The 19,226-nt window shown below is 53.8% G+C and overlaps 5 protein-coding genes across 5 annotated transcripts; 1 reads left to right on the plus strand and 4 right to left on the minus strand.

Moving 5' to 3' along the window:
• Positions 1 to 260: 260 nt before the first annotated feature.
• Z520_05259 (uncharacterized protein) lies at positions 261 to 1,112 on the minus strand (the record flags this gene model as incomplete). The annotated part of the gene is made up of 1 exon (XM_016775762.1): positions 261 to 1,112. One exon carries the CDS (start codon positions 1,110 to 1,112, stop codon positions 261 to 263), a length of 852 nt encoding a protein of 283 aa, XP_016632921.1.
• Positions 1,113 to 1,984: 872 nt separating this feature from the next.
• On the plus strand, positions 1,985 to 3,232 carry Z520_05260 (uncharacterized protein; the record flags this gene model as incomplete). The annotated part of the gene is made up of 4 exons (XM_016775763.1): positions 1,985 to 2,081; positions 2,184 to 2,716; positions 2,801 to 2,872; positions 2,966 to 3,232. 4 exons carry the CDS (start codon positions 1,985 to 1,987, stop codon positions 3,230 to 3,232), a joined length of 969 nt encoding a protein of 322 aa, XP_016632922.1.
• Positions 3,233 to 4,522: 1,290 nt separating this feature from the next.
• On the minus strand, positions 4,523 to 6,283 carry Z520_05261 (uncharacterized protein; the record flags this gene model as incomplete). Its single annotated transcript, XM_016775764.1, has 4 exons — positions 4,523 to 5,361; positions 5,435 to 5,743; positions 5,812 to 5,943; positions 5,995 to 6,283. The coding sequence occupies 4 exons, from the start codon at positions 6,281 to 6,283 to the stop codon at positions 4,523 to 4,525; spliced, it is 1,569 nt and encodes a 522-aa protein (XP_016632923.1).
• Positions 6,284 to 9,392: 3,109 nt separating this feature from the next.
• On the minus strand, positions 9,393 to 11,015 carry Z520_05262 (uncharacterized protein; the record flags this gene model as incomplete). Its single annotated transcript, XM_016775765.1, has 4 exons — positions 9,393 to 10,460; positions 10,519 to 10,802; positions 10,862 to 10,906; positions 10,964 to 11,015. 4 exons carry the CDS (start codon positions 11,013 to 11,015, stop codon positions 9,393 to 9,395), a joined length of 1,449 nt encoding a protein of 482 aa, XP_016632924.1.
• An 899-nt stretch (positions 11,016 to 11,914) lies between these two features.
• Z520_05263 (uncharacterized protein) lies at positions 11,915 to 14,305 on the minus strand (the record flags this gene model as incomplete). The annotated part of the gene is made up of 2 exons (XM_016775766.1): positions 11,915 to 13,293; positions 13,444 to 14,305. The coding sequence occupies 2 exons, from the start codon at positions 14,303 to 14,305 to the stop codon at positions 11,915 to 11,917; spliced, it is 2,241 nt and encodes a 746-aa protein (XP_016632925.1).
• Between the last annotated feature and the right edge of the window lie 4,921 nt (positions 14,306 to 19,226).

The following is a 19,226-nucleotide window of genomic DNA, read 5'->3' on the forward strand; positions in this document are numbered from 1 at the left end:
TTCCAAATGGATGTCTCCTTATATTTGTGTTATGTAGCTAGTAAGAACACTCATATTAGGATGCTAACTGTTTAGTACGGGTAGTAAAGCACCGTGGTGGTAGTATTAGGAGTAGTGTTCTTACCCATATACGCCGGGTCAGCTCCCTAGTACATACTAGTATTTGAATATCCATAGTAGTACAAAGTAGTACATCTGTTACAACCCCTGCGATCGACCCACAGTGGCGATCAACCCGGGCACTTTTAGTCCTCTGCTAGTCATTCCAGAGGAACCTCATCATCACTCCCCTCGTCCAGAGGCCGCAAGATCCCACGGTCCCATTGGTGCACTGGCGACCTCAACCTCAACCTCGGCCATCCGCGAGCAAATCGACGACCCATACAAGGCATGTCGTCGACACGGTCGTGGTGGAGACACGATACCCCATGCATGTGACCCGGCACTTGCCACAATTGACGGATCTGGTACTGTGGCTCCCATTCAACATGGTCCCAGTGCATATGGATGACAATAGAAGCGTGCGGCAGTCGGATGTGGTGTCTGGTGAAGGGTCTGTCCTGCTTGACTTCGAGGGACATGACGTACTGCTTTCGAGGCGCGGCTGGGTTGCTCCGGGGCTCGGGCTTCATGTCGGTAACGACGATGAGGCAGAGATATCGCGCGGCGGCTGTGTAGCTGCTTAGTGCGCGGGTGCTCTCGGTTTCGGTACTACCAGTAGACCCTTCGTCGGAGGGGTTCGAGTCAACGGACCCATCATCCGTCTCAGAGTGTTCCCCTTCTTCCCAGGAAATGGTACTGCCGTCTGATACATTGGATTGACATTCTATTTCGTCGCTGCCGACGAATCTCCAGGTGGGTGCTGGTGGGGCAGCAGCATGTTCTTGAACAGAATTTGACCCGTCGGAGAAATCGACTCCTCTGAGATGGGCATCCACCGTGATATCGCCATCTTCAGTATACGATATGCCCGAGGCGGCCAGGTACGCACCTGCGTTGGCCGGGGATATGACGTCGGCCACGGTGGAGTTTGACGAAGTCTGGGACGTGCTTTCAAATTCGTCAACGTCAGGAAATGAGTAGACGCTGCTGGCGGTAAGGTTGGTCGACATTGTTCTGGAGCTTTTTTCAACAGACTGAAACTGATTGCGGTGTTGATCGAGATGTGATAGAAGATGGGAAGTTGGGCTCGAAAGTGCATGCAGTCACATTTGGAGAGTCTTGCCTTGATATTTCTATAGTATCCCCTGGTATTGAAGAAGGTTCGGGTCCCAGTGGTTCGCGTTGAGGACCTACCTCGTGAGGACCTGTTGGGAAACCTGCTCGAACAACCATTCCAGGCCGTTCTTGGGACCTCCTGGGTACGGATTCGCAGTCTGCATCAGGAAGCAAGTAGTAATTTGCTACCTTAGTACGCTCTAAGTTTTACGTGTTTTGGCTGCAGAAATTCTGTCGACGATGTGAGCGCATCTCCAGGCAGATGTGGCGACGATCCACCTTGACAAAGAGTACTCCTGTGGACACAGTGATGTGGGCGTAAGGTTTAGGAAGGGAGTCCGCCATGTGCGCCCAGGTGCGACCACGTAGGATCAGCATACCTATGCAGCGGGCGCCATATAGACGCAGAGCGTTTAGTGACGAGCGAAGGAGATACGCTGATATCAAGCGATCAAGATGTGGATAAAGCTCTGCCCCTGCCAAGACTTCCATCCGTCTTGGCACTGTGAGGTAATCGAGACGCCCGGCCGAGGCTCATCAGGCTGCGCTCCTTGCCCGACAAAATGTCTGGGGAAAGGAGGTCGAATTAGTGATCTAGATGTTCCAACTCCCCGCTGCTGCCATGGCGTGCTCGTCTTCTGCTCTTCACATACGGCCATAAGTAATGATTTATATATATGTGCTTCTCTCAACTTGCTGAGGCTCAGAAGACTCACTTGTTTTGCTTGAACGAACAGAGGGTGGTGACAAAACCAGAGCTTTCGAGATGAATCCCGACAACAAGGAGGTCTGCCTTATTATCGGCGCGTCCAGGGGCATAGGTCGGCAGGTCGCCGTTGACCTCGCGAAACACGGCTACTTCAGTAAGTCATATGATATACCCATCTCTCCTTGATAACACCGAACAAAGCAACATCATCAATCACTTATCCCCCCCTCCACTCTCCTAACCCTGAGCACCACAGTTGTCGTCGCCGCCAAAACCACGTCCGACGCCAGCGCCATCCCGGCCTCTTCGTTCCCGCCCGACCCGAACTCGTCCGCGTCGACCATCAACACCGTCGCCCGCGAGATCATCGAAGCCGGCGGCTCCGCGCTCGCCCTGCCCGTCGACGTGCGGGACGTGGACAACGTCAAGGACCTGGTCGACGAAGTCGCCCGCCGCCTGGGCCGGCTGGACGTGCTGATCTACAACTCCGGCGCGATCTGGTGGTCCGCGGTGGAGACCACCCCCGTAAAGCGCTTCATGCTGCTCCAGCAGGTCAACCCGCAGGGGCTGTACGCGGCCGTGTTGGCGGCGCTGCCTCATTTCGGGAAACGGGGCTGGAAGGGCCGCATCATCGTGGTGTCGCCGCCCATCTACTCGCGGTTCTTCCGGGGCAAGACCGCGTACGCGATCGGCAAGGTGGGCATGAGCGTCTTGACCAAGGGCCTCGCCATGGATTTTGTGAGGCAGGGACGGAAGGAAATGGCCATCACGAGTATTTGGCCTGCCGCGGTATGTCACGCCCTTTGGTTTTGCTCTTGCACATCCGAGACTAAAAGACGCGCTTGACTAACTCGTGGGCCATGATTTTTCCAGTCTATCGAATCAGCAGCGACTCAAGACTCCGTGAAACGAGACCCAGAACTCGTCAAGGATCTCAGAAAGCCTGTAAGTTTTGTTTCCTCTTCCCGACTCGTCAGTGCATATCTTGTCAAAACAAACCATAATATTAACCGAACACCCTTCCCCGTGCAATAACAGACAATCTACTCCGACGCCATCTTGGCAATGCTGCGATCCCCCGCCGAAGAAGTCAACGGCTTGCTCGACTTGGACGAAGACTTCCTGCGCAAGAAAGGCGTGACCGATTTCTCGCAGTACAGCGTCGTCCCCGGCGCGACGCCGCGCCGCATCATGCCCGCTCAGTTTCCCATCTTGGAGGTTGCCGAGCAGGACGATGAGGGGAGGAGGGTCGACAGTGTGGTTCTCCGGCAGGGCAGGGAGGAGAAGGCGAGTAGTAAATTGTAATACTAGAGTCTCTCCAGCTAGTGAACGAATGCATGTGATGTTCCGCACGACGTCCTGACTGTCGTGCAATTACATGCGATTTGATTCCTGAAGCCGAGCCGGGACCGCATCAACTTGGGCTCCGATTGAGCCGTCAGTTGAACATCATTGAGCGCTGCCCAGCCGGTCGACCTCTTAGGACCAGGAAACTCCTTCTTGAGGACTAGCTAGTAACTAGTAATGGTTTCAACACAACACCACGCCTTCTCAGCAGTGGTTTTCACACCACTCTCAACCAGGACTTGGGGCGCCTTGTCACTCTCCTACCTCATCAGGTGATCCACCTTAAGCAATCTCCGACTAAGAGACACTGGCCTTGGGGGGATTGGGAGGGCCTCCGGTTGCACAGATGCGTCGCACTGGGGAAGAAGGAGACAGGGTACCATTTGCTCATTCTCGCCGGCCCGATCCCGACGTCGGTGGCTCCTTGCTCGAGCAGGAACCCATCAGCCCTGGACTGTGTCGATTTCATGAAGTGGCTGGTCCTTTGTATTGCAGGCTCGTGGCCGAGGGTTGGGCCGTCTCCAGGATACGTTTCGCGACGTCCCCCTTAGCGGGCACCTAACTCGACCAGTAACGAGATCATCGTTGGGTTGCCGACTTGAGCCGCCAGCGTCAAAGGCGTCTTGCCGTACCGGTTCTTTACCTCGCCTTTAGTTCTCTCCAATTTTAAAACTCAACCTTCACCTTCTTGGCATGATTGACTCAGGTCTAGGAACGGAACCTTTGGTGAGGTTAAAGTCTTCTCGTGAGTACCTTTGGCATTCTAGCACAGCAGACAGCCTTGTCACTGGCCACGAAGCTATCTGTCCAACGCACTGCTTTCGCAAATCGGGAAATCTGGGCTTCTGCCAGAGAGGGGACGAGATGGTCGGTGGTTTTAGACACTACGAGGTGCAATGACAACGATGTCCCCAACCTGTGCGTGAAAGATCAAGAAAGAGTTCCTGCAAGAAAGATTGCATGTTTCCAGGAAACGGAGGATTGGTTGCTGACCTTCTGAGCGGGTATTGGAAAGAGGACTGTTTGGTATCATGTTGAAGGAACTCAGACCTCAAAAAGTCACTTGAATATCCACGTTTTCTCCAGATACGTGTGCTCATATACCCTGGAGTACTTGACGACACTCACGAGAAGAGGACCGGCCACGTCGGGTGCACCGAGACTTGGTACGCTAAGATCAACCACCTATCTGCCCCTGCTAGCCATGCAGCTTGCCCCGGACAAACCCTAGATCCCCAAGTCTGTTTTCTACTTGGCGTCCACCAGCCTGCTTAAGTCGGTGTGATACATACTCAGCATCATATTCCTTGCCTTCTCGAGACTGAGTCCATCGATCCGGCCCTGGATCTCCCTCTGACTGCGCCTGACCTGTTCCGCTATCTCGCTCCACTCCATCATCCCCACTCCAGGCCTCGTCTCGCCGCCGTGGGGGCCGCCAACATGTGTAGCTACCAACTTCCCTGCTCTCTTCCGTACCACGCCGTCCACGATGACGTACTCGATATCCGCGGCCTCGCTGAACCTCACGATCGCCACGACGGGATCATACTCCGCCGCGCTCAACATGCCCACACTGCCTCGCGCATCGAAGACGAGCAGATCGGCCCTCTTGCCTCGCTCAATGCTTCCGATGTCCTTGTCAAGACCGAGACATCGCGCGCCTCGGATCGTTGACAGGTTGAACACGTCCTCCGACGTGCCGGTGACGTCTCGGGACGGGAACTTCCCTTCAGCGAGGATGCGGGCGTTCTTCTCGACCCGCGCAAGCTGAAGCAGCATGCGGGCTTGCAGCGGGATTGAAGACGGGTCGTTCGAGTGGCAGTCTACGCCAAGCGAGACGTTTGCACTGCCCGACTGCCTCAGCGCCGAGTCCAGTGCTACAGGGTAGGACATGCCCATTTGGGCCTCGGTGCCTGGCGTGCTTGAGATTGGTGTACCCGTTGAAGCGAGGAGGGAGAGGTGCTCTTGAGGGAGACCGTTGCAGTGCGAGAGAAGCAAGAAAGGCATGCTTGATGTCGTGTCCGACGGTGGATATGGCGCGCCGAGGAGTTTGTAGGATTCGAATTTGGGTATAGGTGATTGGAGACCTGGGGGTGTCACACGTTAGCTTAGAACAGTGTCGAACAGTTGTTCACGTCGAAAGTCTACAGCAGGACTCACCCATGAACGCACTGCTACCGACGTGGGTAGTAAGGACTCTTAGTCCACTTTTCCTCAATTTCCCGAACATGCTCAGCACCATCTCCTGGGGGAGGAACCAGAAATCAAAGCCCATGCCAATTTCGACCGTTGTAGCAGGTCGGTTATACTTCTGTGCCAGTTCCGCAATTTGCGTGAGTGCCCATTCTGGGAGGAGGTCTTGGTCTGGGATGCACTGAGACTGATCCCATTTGGACATGCGCGAGGGGATGCTGTATCCGAAGATACTGCGTATACCTGAGTCGAGAGTTGCGTCGAGGGCCGAAGTGGCTGTATTAGTCAGTTTACTCGCTATCCTTGCTTTCTGGATCGATGATCAGCGTGGATACAAGACTCACCGTGGGCAGGCGTGTAAGCGCAGTGGGCATGGTCCAAGACCGTCGTGGTACCGGCGTGGATTGCCTCGAGACAGCCTGACAACTGGCCCCAGTACATGTCCTCGGGGGTATATGCATAAGACATCATGTTGCCTGTAGTTTGTCGGGTCAACAGAACTCAAATGCCCGAGGAATAGTCCCTACCACTATACATGTATGCGACCAACCCTTGTTCCGCATGTCTTCCCTTCAATTGCGTCTGCCAGAGATGATGATGCGTATCCACGAAGCCAGGGGAGACGATTTTCCCCTCGCAGTCTATCACTTCGGTGTCGTTGGTGGGCGGGGAGATGTTCTTCCCGATGTCCGCGATGACACCGTCGCGAACCAGAATGTCGGTGTCCTGGAGGGGAACAACGTGGTCATTGTCGTCATGTGTGAGCACGGTGCCACCTCGTAGGAGGATCGACGATGAAGGGCGTGTCGCAGCCATTTCCGGCCTTGGGGTTCAGGTGTCAGATTGATGAAACGCTGTGAATCCAGAGTGAGCCCGCCGTCGAAGTCGAGGCAAAAATCCTTCCAGGAAGTCATGTCATCGTGTCGGATGTATCACGTCTGTTTATATACTATATATCAGTTCTCTCTGTGCTCGAAGTCCCTCGACTGTGACGGTTGGCAAGATGAATGGATTACAAGATGGAGGGTCGCCATGGTGTGGTCAAGAAGAAGTCTCCGCATCGTCGGATGAATTCTCCATGCCGAGATCAACTACGGCGACATGCTGTCTATGCTACGGATGAACTCTTACTCTCCGCCGCGGCGACTTTTGAGGACGTCGTCGTCTCCCTGGTTGAGATGCTCCGTCTTGGGTCTTTCAAACGACGGACCCTGGGCGCCTAGTGGGAAAGGATAGCTAAGATCATTGCTACAGCGAAATTGGGGTAACGACGTCCTGCCGGCTGTCCATGCTGGCTCCCTCGTCTCCAAGGCCATTCATCTTACCAGAGGAAGAGGTGGCCAGCGGAGGGACACAGAACAGATGGCGCCCGGCCGTGAATCTTGGGCAATAAGAAAAGATGAACATCCCTCCACGGACTTCTAGGGAGGAGATCGACCGAGATGCCCTCCCAGCTTGTTCTCCTTCCTCTACCTGGGTGCTAACAGCAGGCAATGTCGCAGCATTCATGGGACGACGACTCCACCCTCTCAGATATCGGCTCTCACCACGGCCTACAAAGGTATCCTTCCTATTACTCCCTATCTCTCATACCACGTCCCTCCGCGTACCCAAGTACACAGTATCCTGTCGAACGCTTTGTCCCCTTCGAGCCAGCGCATCTAGAATCCGAACGGGCTTTCCCACACGAGAGGATTCCTGTAGTGCTTACCCTTCCTCCTGCACCAGGTACATACTCCTGTCCTGTCCCATATGTGATATGTACCCTTGGAGGTATGGAGCTACAGTGTATTCCTGACTCCTCCCCTCATCCACCCCACATCTCATCCTCTCTCGAAGGCCCCCCTCTTCCCATTTTTCGAGGTGACCGTCCCGCAGTGAATCCCGCGTGCAAACTGCGGTGTGGATATCCTCGTACGTTGTGGTACGAATTTATGCCCTACAAATCCCACAGTGCCCCGTAGCATCTCCACCCACCGCCGGGATCTTCTCTTTCGACCTAAGCCCTATATCATATACCTACCTAAGTAAGTACCCACTGCATGTCCACACGTATTGTATTCATCGTTTATTACTTCAATACCTCGCCTGGTACCCAGGTAGATGGTGCTGCAACAACGTGAACGGGTTATCCCCTGTCCCTTGTGCCGCTGTTTAACCTAAGGATCGCATATTCCCCATGTGGCATGTGCGTTCGCCTTCACCGAACCATGACAGGGGGACCCCCTGGGTACCTAGCCCGCTAGGTAGGTGACCAAACAACAGCATATACCTCGTCCTCCGACCACTAGGGGTGTGCGAACGTCCCGCCCTGCTGGTAAGGGGACGACCATCCATCCCGCTCGATCAGGTCAACCACTCCGTCAACGCCCATTGGCAGGTTTCCTTCCCAAAGCCACATGCCGGTGCCGGCACTGCTGCAGCTACATGCGCAGCCTCGCGTAGCAGCATACAACATCCAAAACGAGCCATAGTCTCCGTGTGTTTGCAGGTTTATGTCCCGCTCTAACATCCAATCTCTACACAGTATCTACCTTCCTGCACAGTAATAGTGGAAGCGTGGTGACCAGTACCAGCACAAGGGATACTTTGCTGCATCCCGCCTTACCTAGCCGGACAAGGAAAGTGATTTCTCTCAACGCACGTTCTTCCCTTTCCCCCTCCCCCTGGTCCTGCTGTGCGTGCCATCCACCCCTCTTTCGGCTATACAACTCCGAGCCCGTGTCTGCACTTAGTCAACCACTTGTCTGTATGAATACTTGACGAGTCAAGGTGCACAGTTGAGGGATGATGAGTACGTGAGAGTTAGTGAGTGGGGGCCAGCTTTCTTGTGCCGGGCGGTGGATGCCTTGTCGATCACCTCGTGCGTCAACAGCTCTTTCTACTTTACATGATCCCTGCCTGTCCTGGGCCTGAAAGCCACGGGCAGATACGAGTACTGCGGTGTACCTTAGGTACCCTTGCCGATGGGAAGTAGGAATGCCGAGTCACGCCTCTCCGAGTTTTGCACTCCTTGGCCTGCTCGACCTTGTGCCCAAGATGGGATAAATGTCACATAAAACAAGCGTGAGAGGAGTAATGATCTGAGTGCTGACTACAACCTATCTCCGGGTATCCTCTAGGGCCTTGGGCTGCCCAGACCACAATCTCCCAGGTTCTTCGGTCTATGAATGTCCGCTCCGTCGCCCTATCACACCATGCAAGTCATCTCGTTCACTGGACCCAATCCATGGTACGTGATGACTGAGTCTTCTGATTTACTAAGCATGCCTGTGGAGTTATACGGCAGTCTGGATGAGGGCCAAAGAGGGCAGCTCCTCAGGTGCACACCTGACACTTTGGCTGTAGCATTCCATACACGCCCTTGGGAAGAACCTGGGTTGGTCGGCCACAACTTATGGGTGAACAGGTTATTCACTGGATGCCGGAGGCTCATCAAGATTGCGTGCGGACATGGGCACTGAGTGGCCATGGGAGAAAACCGAAGAACAGGCGAATCCCACGTCCGGTTTGTATTGCCTAGCTTTCGGGCTTCGCAAAATCTAAATCCCCAGTCGTGATATCGTCGTCGGCAAATAGATAATCTTGGATCCTGGACCTGGTATTGTTGACACTGGTGTCATTTCGTCACCCGTTCATGCATCTCCATCGTGCGGCTCCCATGTACCGTCTCAGGCCCTCCACCAGGACCACAAACAAAAGGTCCCTCGCGAAAGGCCCCCACTTTGAGCAACCCGCCGACCTGACGCGGGCCATCTCCGTAAAAGGAATCTGCGCCTTGCCGGTTGTTCTATGTTGCGCGATCCCGTGTGGTGATTTTGTCCTCGCCGAGGTCGTCTGGTGGTGTGTTGGAATGGGGGAAGCACGCCTCAAGATTGGTGCATTTCATTTCATTGCTCTCCCTCTTCCGCTTACGTGACTGATCCTATCCGCCTTTGCGTTGAGAGGAAGTCGCTCCTTCGAAGTCGTTTCCCATAATGTCTCTTCCTCCCGGCCCTAAGAAAGATGCATCGCCTTCGTCCCAGGCGCCGTCCCCTTGTTCCATACTCCATCCTTTCTTCTTGGGGGGTGGCTTGACCTCGAGCCCGGCATTGATGACTTGCAACCGGATCAGTTTCAGGCGGGCTTCACGAACAAAGGCGTCCACCATGTCTAGCGCAGCCTGCTGGGCCTCAGCGCGTGGATTGTGCTCGACAGTTTCCAGGACTCCATGCTCCATATCTATTCGGGCACCGAGCCGGCCGTCCTGGATCAAGGAAACAATCTCACTGAGGAAGTCTCCCCCTGATGCGGCTCCGTTCGACATCGAGGGCCTCCCAAACATCCGCTCCATACTTGCCAAGGTGACCTTGCTGAAAGGCTGCAAGTATTGAACGATGCTCTTGGTTCGGATCTTGGTGTATATGTCCGCAACGAGAGGCTGTAGATAGATGTCCAGGAGATAATCCGCCCGGTGGGATTCAAGGATTTCCAAACATTGGCTGTATTTGCTTGCACAGAAGAAACTGATGGCCCGACGGATGTGAGGCTCGAGTTCAAGAAAATTGCGAAAGCTGCTGTTTTCTAAAACCTTGGTCTGCAGGTCCGAACGAGACATGGACGCCAACGCACACAGACCTCCATAAACGGCAACGTCGTTGCTCGTCAGTACATCGCTGTAAATATCTCCCAAGCTAGGGTCAGTACTGAGGAAGCTGTTGGCAGCCTCCCGATACTCAAAACTCGACATTTGCTGAAGACCCGAGGCCGCTTGGATCTTCGGTTGGTTCCTTGACATGTCCTCTGGCTTGAGTTGAATATTCTTAACCTTCTGCACCTGAGACTGAACGGCCAACCAATTGCGCTGTTCGATCGCAACAGCAATGATTCGAAACGCAGTGGATGTGATATGAGCTGTCGTGGTACAGTAGTCTCGCATGCGGGAATAGGCTTTGACTGCGTTGTTCAGGTCCCCAATGGTATAGTAGTGAGTCCCCAAGTCTTCGTTTCCCATCTGGGTGAAAAGTCAGTCGATCTCTCCCGCTGCGCAACCACCGGTGCACCCAACTCACTCGTATGCTCTCCTTGATCAGATTGTTTTTGTATCCCTTCAATTCGCTTTCCAACCGGGCGGTTTCGGCAACATTCTTCTTTTCTTGCTGAGACGCCCATGCTGGGTCCAGCAAGTGGTCTAGGTTCTTGCCCTTTGATACCTTCTCCAGCAGTGCGACAGCCTCTAGATAGTTCCGCACATCGCTGCTTCTCTTCGCCTCGAGCACGGCCATTCGAGCGGCCTCCTCTGCCAGGACCGTAGAACATGATGCAATCAGGTGAAGTCGCCGGAACACTGTGCGACCTAGGGGACGGGAAGTTAGTACAAATCAAGGCCCCTCGCCAGAGTTTCATATGACAAACCTCTGTAGTTGGAGATGTATGCGGCAAGATCGAATTTTGGCGCTTCTATGAGGGAATCCGTTAGCTTGGGCTCAGGCACATGAAGAAAAGACGTTGGTGTACCATGTACCACGACACCATAATCGAGCGGATGCGGTTGAGGATCATTCGCCATGTTGTGGATGAGCGCCGCACCTGCGGCTGAGGACAAAGGGTTCGCTCAACTATCGCTTGGGCTCTTCCCTCGGTAAGTGTTCTGCTAACGAGAAGCAAGGGAACTGATCGATGTGCAGATTGGCATATGAGGATGCTTTGGTAGATATGGACCCGTTGAGTTTGGTTCATCTGAAGCCGACATGAGGTTGGGTGCGCCTTGCCTGCTCGTATGCCAACGGCACCTCAATGACGGAAAGCTTGGCGCGGCACGGCTCTTAACTGGCTCGCCAGTGTCTAGGCGAAGTTACCGCCTGAGGCAGCCTCATAGTCCCCCTACCTAGGTAAGCACCCAACCAAAACGTTGTGGAGGGCACCCCAGGAACGCCTCCAGCAAATGTTTCACCCCTTTGCAGCCCGGACAGTTCTTTAGACACGCCGCCGAAGAAAAGAGGAATCGGACAATAGTTGAAGGTCAATGAAATCTCCTTCATTGTAATACTGTAGCGCTCAGCGCTTCCTGGTTTGCCCTTCCAAGGTATCTATGGTACACAAGCTTTTCGTCAACCTCGGGGAGCCTCAAGCGACGGGTATCTCTTGTTGACGTCCAAGACTGTCTCCTCCACATAATATCCAAACCCATTCCCATATCCACAAGGTGGTTCCCAAATCCCATGGTGTTCATCAGAAGTATTGCCAACGTTTTTTCAGGGCTGCTTCAACCTGGCCAGAAATTTCATGTCCACATTTGCATCGCTGCGTGCTCCTTGGGAGCGTCCATGATCTCCAAAAGACATTAAAAGAGTAAACAACCAGAATAAGGATCTCTCCCTAGCAAAGGATTCTCGAGATCAAATTATCCATATCAAAATCGCTCAAAACAAGCCATTAATACAGGAAAAACGTCAGCCGTGGATGACTTTAGGCCATGAGAGCATTGAGGTCGAAACCTTGACTCTCATCCTCCGTGGTCGGAATCCAGGGGCCTTTCTCTTCAGCTGTGGCGTTGTGGAAGGCCTCGGCTCGCTTCAGGGTCTCGACGTCGAGGTCGGTGACATAGCTCTTGCCGTCCGGCAGAGTCATCCGAACCTCGAATTCGTTGTGAAGCATCATGTCATCTTTCCACAGACGTCGCTGACCATCATATACACAAAGCACGCGCTTCTTCATGCGCATCTTCTCGGCGGACATGCCCCAGGACGGCGGATAGTGCCTTCTCTTCTTGCGCCCTTTCCCGACAAGAGCCACTCCGCCTTTGGACCATGTCATGCCTTTCTTCGAAAACTTGCCAGGTTTGGAGATACCGCCACCGATGATTGCTCGCGATGATCCAGAGGACTTGTTGGACTTCAGTGCGCCTTTGCCGGATCGGCTGTTGAACGACGGATCATCATCCTCGTCATCTTCGTCGTCCTCATCATCGTCCTCATCATCTTCGTCATCGAAGCTGGTTGGGGCCTCCTCCGTCTTGATCATGTGACGGTCTAGGGTTTCTTGGACCTCCTTATCGGCGCTGATTTGTGAGAGATGCTGAACATTCACCGCCTCGGAAGGCTCCTCTTGTTGCACAACGCGCAGCACGCAATCGTCAAGATGCTCATAAAAGTCTTGGGCATTGTTGAAGGTCGCTGAGCAGGTGGAGCATTTGCCAGTAGCGTCTTGACAGTAGCTGGAGAGCTTTCGGTTGTTGGCCGATGGACTGCGCTTTCGGCTATTGGGTGGTGTCTGCTCGACGCCGTGAACAGAAGTCAGGTGACGCTTAAAGACATCGGCTCGGTTGAAGCTCTTTTCGGCTGGGGAGCCTGATCCCGGGCAGAATCCGCATACCATGGTACCTTTATAATGAGTCAAAGTGTGCCGATTCTTGTCGTATTTGCGGGCGAATCCTTTCTGATTATATTCGCAAGTCAGGATCGGGCACTTCTCTGGCCGTTCGGCTTGGTGGGTCAACATATGAGCCTTCAAATCCTTGAAAACCTTGCCGCACTCTGGATGTGGGCATCGGCCCTTGTCCCGACCGTCATCATCGATTTCTGAGGTTGGGCTTGGGTGTGAAACCCCCGATACATAGGAAGCTAGCGAAGGTCGTCGGCTCATGTAATGCGGCTGGTGATAGTAGTTGGTATTGGTAAGAGGTTCGGAAAATTGGGCTGGGGGATAAACGCTGTATGGCTGCGGTGATGGAGCTGGTGAGCCAGAAGGAGATGTGGCGGTGAAAGAGTGCAAGCTGGGTGCGAAAACCCCATGTTCAGCGAACATCGTGTCGCCATACGATCTAGAAGCATGGATCAAGGACGGATCTGTGGACGAGCCTCGTTAGTTTGATTTCTCGGACATCGAAGAAGGACGATATATGCAATCATGGTCTGAAAACCACCAAGAAATAGCAAAACCAGATGAAACAAGGACATGAGCTAAAAGGCAAGGAAAGACAGGCGGAAGAGACGAACAGGATGATTCCAGTGGGGGCATGAAGTTACCACTGCTTTGGGCAAAGAAATGAGATTGAAAACGGCTCGTGTGATGTTGCTGTTGCTGTGGTGCGGTTTGCGCGTCACGGGAGAGCATGTGAGGGTGGAAAACAGGAGCTGTTTGTGAGCGCGAGGTTGAAGGAAAGTTTCTCGCCTTGACAGGAGAAATAGCGGAAAATTGCCTGGAGCATGCTGAAGCAGGTGTGGTGGGAGATTTGAAAGTCGGTGTTGCCCGAGTCTGTTCGGATGAAGGGGACGGGGTAGCAGTGGAAACCCCGGATTGGGAAGCAACTGAAGGCACAGTGGACACGCCTTGATCAAAGAAAGTATGGATAGACAGCGACTCAGGCGAAGCAATAATAGATGATGAAAGTGGCTGCACGGATTGGGCTTTGAAAATGGCACCGGTCTCTGGTCGAGGATAAGAAGAGGAAAGATCTGCGCACTCACCCACAAAACTGTCGGGAAGCTTCTCATGGCTCCCCATCGACAGCTCGGCTTCCATGGAAGTTCCCAGGACATCTTGCGAAAAGGCCTCGTGATTGACGATAGCTGGCATGACACCCAGACCAAAGGAAGAAACCGTGCGATCAAAGCCATCTTGACTTGAGACGGTGTGTGAGGGACCTGAGTATGGAGAACCGACCGTGGAGGACGTAGCGCTGGGGATCGATGGTGCGGAGCCCGACGAAATCAGAGCTGGTGGCAGATCCTGGAATGGCGGCATCTCTTGCTTGAGGGATTGCATGGGAGCCGTCGCGAACATGGACGGGTTGTCAAAGAAGGAGTATGGGAGAGGGTGGAAGTTGATCATGGGGTCGGCCGAGTCGTAGGTATCCATGGTTAGGCTGGGGAAGGGTGCTTGAATGCTTTGCTCAAAATCGTACGCTGGGTCAAACTGTTGACGACGCGAATGCTCGAGAGCGAGCATTGTATATGATTGGGGGGAAGCACTCAAGTTCACTGCATGAGCTGGGAAAGATGAGAGTATATGGTGTTGGGTGACAACTGGAAGGCTTATGCAGTGGGCCGAAGATAGGACTTTTTGTTAGGATTGCGCGACCAAGGGCCGAGGAAGGCGCGTTCTAGGTCTTGAGGCTCCGGAAGCGATATCGATAAAGCGCCGACGAATACGGGTTCCCAAGGCCTAGATGCTCTTGGGGCCGGGCGGGCGTTTTTCCACTCTTTCTGACAAACAAAGAGCGAGCTGGTGAGGCTTGCTGAGGGAGTGCCGATCAATACTGGAAGGAGTAAAGACGGTGGTGGGCGCGGCAAGGGGAGGATGGACGATGCCGAGCGGGCGCGTTCGAGGTTGTCTCGGGATGGATGCTTTGTGTCGGATGTTGGGTGTTGCCTCAGGCAGGCTGGAGACTGGAGGCCGACGACGAGGTCAGACGGTCCAAGGCAGCGAAGAGTAGAAAAGGTGTCGAGAGGATTTCTGTCAGAGTTGATATTCAGGCTGGCAGATGGGGGGCGAAATCGTGAGATATAGTCGTTTGGAATATCTGGTAACAATCATGATGAACTAGCAAAGGGAACAAGAAGGGTCTTACCGAAAGCAGGGGCCCTGTCGCTTTCAGATGTGCCAAAGTCTCTCTCAGATCAGAGATGGACCCAGTGAACTACGCATTTGAACGGTTAGCCCTATGGCTTGGGCATGGACCGGGGCCTGAGCAGGGGTGCGTATTGTGGACCAGGGCCCTCACCGTGAGTCCGTGACCCCTCGGAGGCTAAAGAAGCAGGGGTGTCGCGGTGTGGCTGTAACAGCGCAATACACCAAGGAGAGAGATGTCACTGTGACAGACTAATGCACTCTAGTAAGCTAGCTTCGGGGAGGCCTAAGCAAGAAGAAGAAACAGGAAGCAGACCCAGCAGAAAGGTCCCCACGCATCCGTCACATCTTGCTCACGGGTTTGGGTTTTGGTACGGTAAGAGATATATCGGCCAAGACAGCAAGACCAGTCCTTTGGTGATTGGCAAGGGATCTGCGGAGTCGAAGTCAATGCATTCCCACTGGGCGTGTTCAGACAACGACAGGACGCTGGGAAGAGGGGGAAAATAATGTGCGACTTGTTTTTAGCAGCAAAGATGCAACCGAAGGCGGGTAGTGACGCTCAATCAAGGGCGGAACTTTGTGTTTTTCCGGTTCCCTGCTGTTCTTCTGCGTTGCTTCGTCACTTCGTACCACCATTTTGGGGGCTCAAGAGCAAAAGTACCCATGATGCCATTGGCCGGTTCTCTCTTCTTGGGGGGTGGGAAAAAGGGTGACAGCTTGGAGTAGCAATAGATTCCTCAGATTTGACCAGGAGGATTTGACCCTCTCGGACACTTGGTAGCAATCATTAGCACCAAAAAGTAGAGTTTCCCATGCGGGCAGGGACCAAATTCCCTGCCCTCGTGTGTTGCTTCGTAGAAGGCGGGAGTGAGTTCCCGTTGATCCCGTCAAATTGTCAGTTCGTGGTGACGGCACATCCCAGGACTGCGGCACCAGGATGGACAATTGACAAGTCTAAGGGGAGGCACCAATCGAGGCCGAGGATAGCCCAAGCGTGGCCGAGTGGGTGCCAAAGTGTAGGGATTAGGCTGGAGATGCTGGATTGGGAAGGAGTGGGTTTGGGACGAAACCCCGTGGCTCGTGTCTGGGGCAGGCACCTGATTGAGTGGATGGTGCTTGGCTCTGCCGCATTGAGTGAGGGGTCGGCCAAAAGAGAGGAAGACAGAGGGAAAGTGCAGACGCTGAGTGGGGAGGGCCTTTGGGCCATGGCATTTTAGGGCGCAGGCTCTGGGGGGTTCTCCATGGAAGTTGGAACGCTTTCTTTCCAAGTCATAGCGCCCTTGGCTGCTTGTGCTGTAGGCGAGGCCGATGCGATTGGCGCCATCGTGCAGATGCGGTCTGCTGGGCCCTTGCAAAAACGTGGCCTACAAGGGCTCCCCACCGGGTCCGCGCATTTGATTGGATCCAGGGGCTCGGAGTGCCCAGTCCGTGCTCTTTGGTAATGGCGCAGGGCCCTTCTAGTGGCGGTGATGTGCGGTATGATTGGCTGTCTGGTGCCTGAGCCACACCTGCTGCTATTTTTTCACCGCCCAAAGCCTCTTGTTGTGGTCCTGGGGGGCTGTGAGACTGTGGCGGGTTGATGCACAACATCCGCATCATCCATTTCATCCATTTGGTCACCGACTTCTGATGAGGCGTTGCTGTAACTCTCCTGAATCAACTTCCATCATTGGACGAAATGATGAAGTCATTGGTCAAACGGTGCTGTTGCAACTACTGCCTACTGCGTCCTCATGCTTGCTGCAGAGGGCACACCGTGGTCGGTCAACTCCCCTTCTGTGCGTTCGGGTAGTGGTTCAGGATGACGGAAGGATTGTACCTGAACTCTGCAAAACACCTGGTACACGAGGAAGACACCACCTGTCTCTCCGTTATTGCACGTGCGATTCGACATGGCCCTCATCCCTTGTCCTGCCACGTGAAGGAATCAGACAGAGAAACACACAAGTTACTACTCGGGACAAGATACTCCATCATCAAAGACTTGACTGACTCAAGGGGCCATCTGGGTCCCTTAGCCAGACATGTGAATATCACTCCAAGGGCCAGCCAGACTCGTACAAAGTACATGGCTCCGCAGTCTCTATCATGAATCCAACTATTATTTTCCTCAGACGGAGAAGCAAATCTCGGGTTTCCATATTCACGAGTGAAATTAATCAACTATGACCTGGCTGTCACTAAACTCTTGCATTGCTGGGGGGTTTGTGGGCTGGAGACCCGTGGGCTTGGGATTGGGGAATTGCAATGGGTTGGAATTGGTGTTTGGAGCCGCCTTGAAACCAAACCACCCCCCTAGTTCCCTTGTCCCCCTTCCACTCCCCGGGATCCCGAGCAGAATTGCTCTCGTAAACACCATCGGCGACTCGTCAAAAGGACAGTCCTCCCTTTGGGGCCTCGCTTGCAGTGTTCTGGCTCTCTTTCTGCTCTGTCCTTCCTGTTCTCCTTGTATTATTACCGCCCATTAGATATGGTCTGAATCAATGACTCGAGTACATGTGGTAATTGGCCAGCATCCACATGATCCTGCACAGATGGATGACTGAGCTATCGTTCTCCTTTTTCCTTTCCCTTGCTGACTGTTCGGTGATGCATGATTTGTTTACCACCCACAACTGCCTCGTTGCCATGACCGGGTCATCGCGTGGCAGTCACTGGCCCCCAAATCTCTGCCTCCTGAGTCTGAAGCCTCTACAATGAACCCCCCCCTGATAGGGCTGAAGGCTTTGTCGGCCCCCAACCTGCTTCATTTGGGTGACGAGGGTTTATGATTATCCGTAGTACAGTATCCCTAGTAGTAGTACAGAGGTTACGGAGCACTTGGATACTTTGATACCTGCCTACAAGTCCCCGTACGAATGATGATTCGGAGCTCCCTTGGTTCTCGTGATTTCTGGAAAGCGTGATTGATAGTTCCCAAGTCTCCGTTATTGGCACATGGCAGCCGCCCCAAAGAATCGCTATGGGCGCATCGTATTTCCCTTCCCAGCGGTACCGATGGCGAACCAAAACTTGACCATCTCCTCGTGCTTTCTGCTCTAACCACCCCTCCTGCTCCGATGCTGTTCTGTAACTTTCCTGGAGGCCTCAGCTTGCAGTCCATGGCGCTGCCCAATCCTCCCATAAGGGTTGACTCACTACTTGCGTGATCTGAAGGTTCTAGCCACGCAGCTCCCGTCCGCGAGCCAACAGCGCACCCGCCTGCTTGCCTACCTACAAACCGGCCGACCTGGCTAAGGACTCGCGGTCTGTCATGGCCCTCTTCCACCAACCAAGCAACTCGCCCCACTCTTATGCGACAATCTCTGCCTCTTCATTGCTCCCTGCCTGCCTATATCTCCCAGGCAGACCGCTTCCTGGCCCCCCCCGAAAGAGTCCAGAAAACTTTTCTAGTTTTCTGGCAGATAGCGCAAGCATGCCACGCGAAAAGCACCAGCTCGTTTGCGTGTTCACCTCTCGACCTGTTTCACCCACTCCCCAGCCTTGGAACGGGGGGTGTATGCAAGGATCCGCCGCAGTCCGAAAATCTTCAAACCCTCCAGAGCTATTATTGTTTTCATTTTTTTAGTTGTGGTGATGCCCTACCAAACAAAGGCCCCAAATGACAACCAGACCAGGTTGTCAAAAACCTTGGGAATTCCCTGCCTATCATACAGCCTAACCGCGCTTTATCGAAACCTTTTGCCCCGCCAAGAATTACTTTGTTGGGAAGCCCGTAGTTCTCGCACCTTTCTCAATCTGTGTCGCTGGACACCCTCGGGGCCACGAAAATCGTCCTTACCTCTTTTTCGTCGTTGCTCACTCTGCATTCCCCTCCTCCAATGCCCCTATCGGACCTGCCAACATACTGCGGCGTCCTTCGCTCCTATCAAATTCAGAATCGCCGGCAGGGTCTAGATCCTGAGAATGTCCTGCTATTCCACATCGGGTCGTCGGGAGATGAGTGAAAAGAGAACGGGAAAATCCTACACACATACACTAGAAGCACATTGTCTTGCTTCACTGCTTGCTTGCTTGCTTGCTTGGATAGCCGAACAGAAGTCAATCTCGAGGCTGGCTGGCGTCTGCAGATCCTCCCACACCAACTGCAGCAACGTGCAGCAGCGCCGCAGCCAAACAGAGCAGACACCACCAAGGTTATAATACCGAAAGCAGACGAGGCCCGAGCTTCAACGGCGCTACGTACATGCATATTATTGAGACGAAA

Source organism: Fonsecaea multimorphosa, assembly GCF_000836435.1.
Source record: "Fonsecaea multimorphosa CBS 102226 unplaced genomic scaffold supercont1.9, whole genome shotgun sequence".
NCBI classification, from domain to species: domain Eukaryota; kingdom Fungi; phylum Ascomycota; class Eurotiomycetes; order Chaetothyriales; family Herpotrichiellaceae; genus Fonsecaea; species Fonsecaea multimorphosa.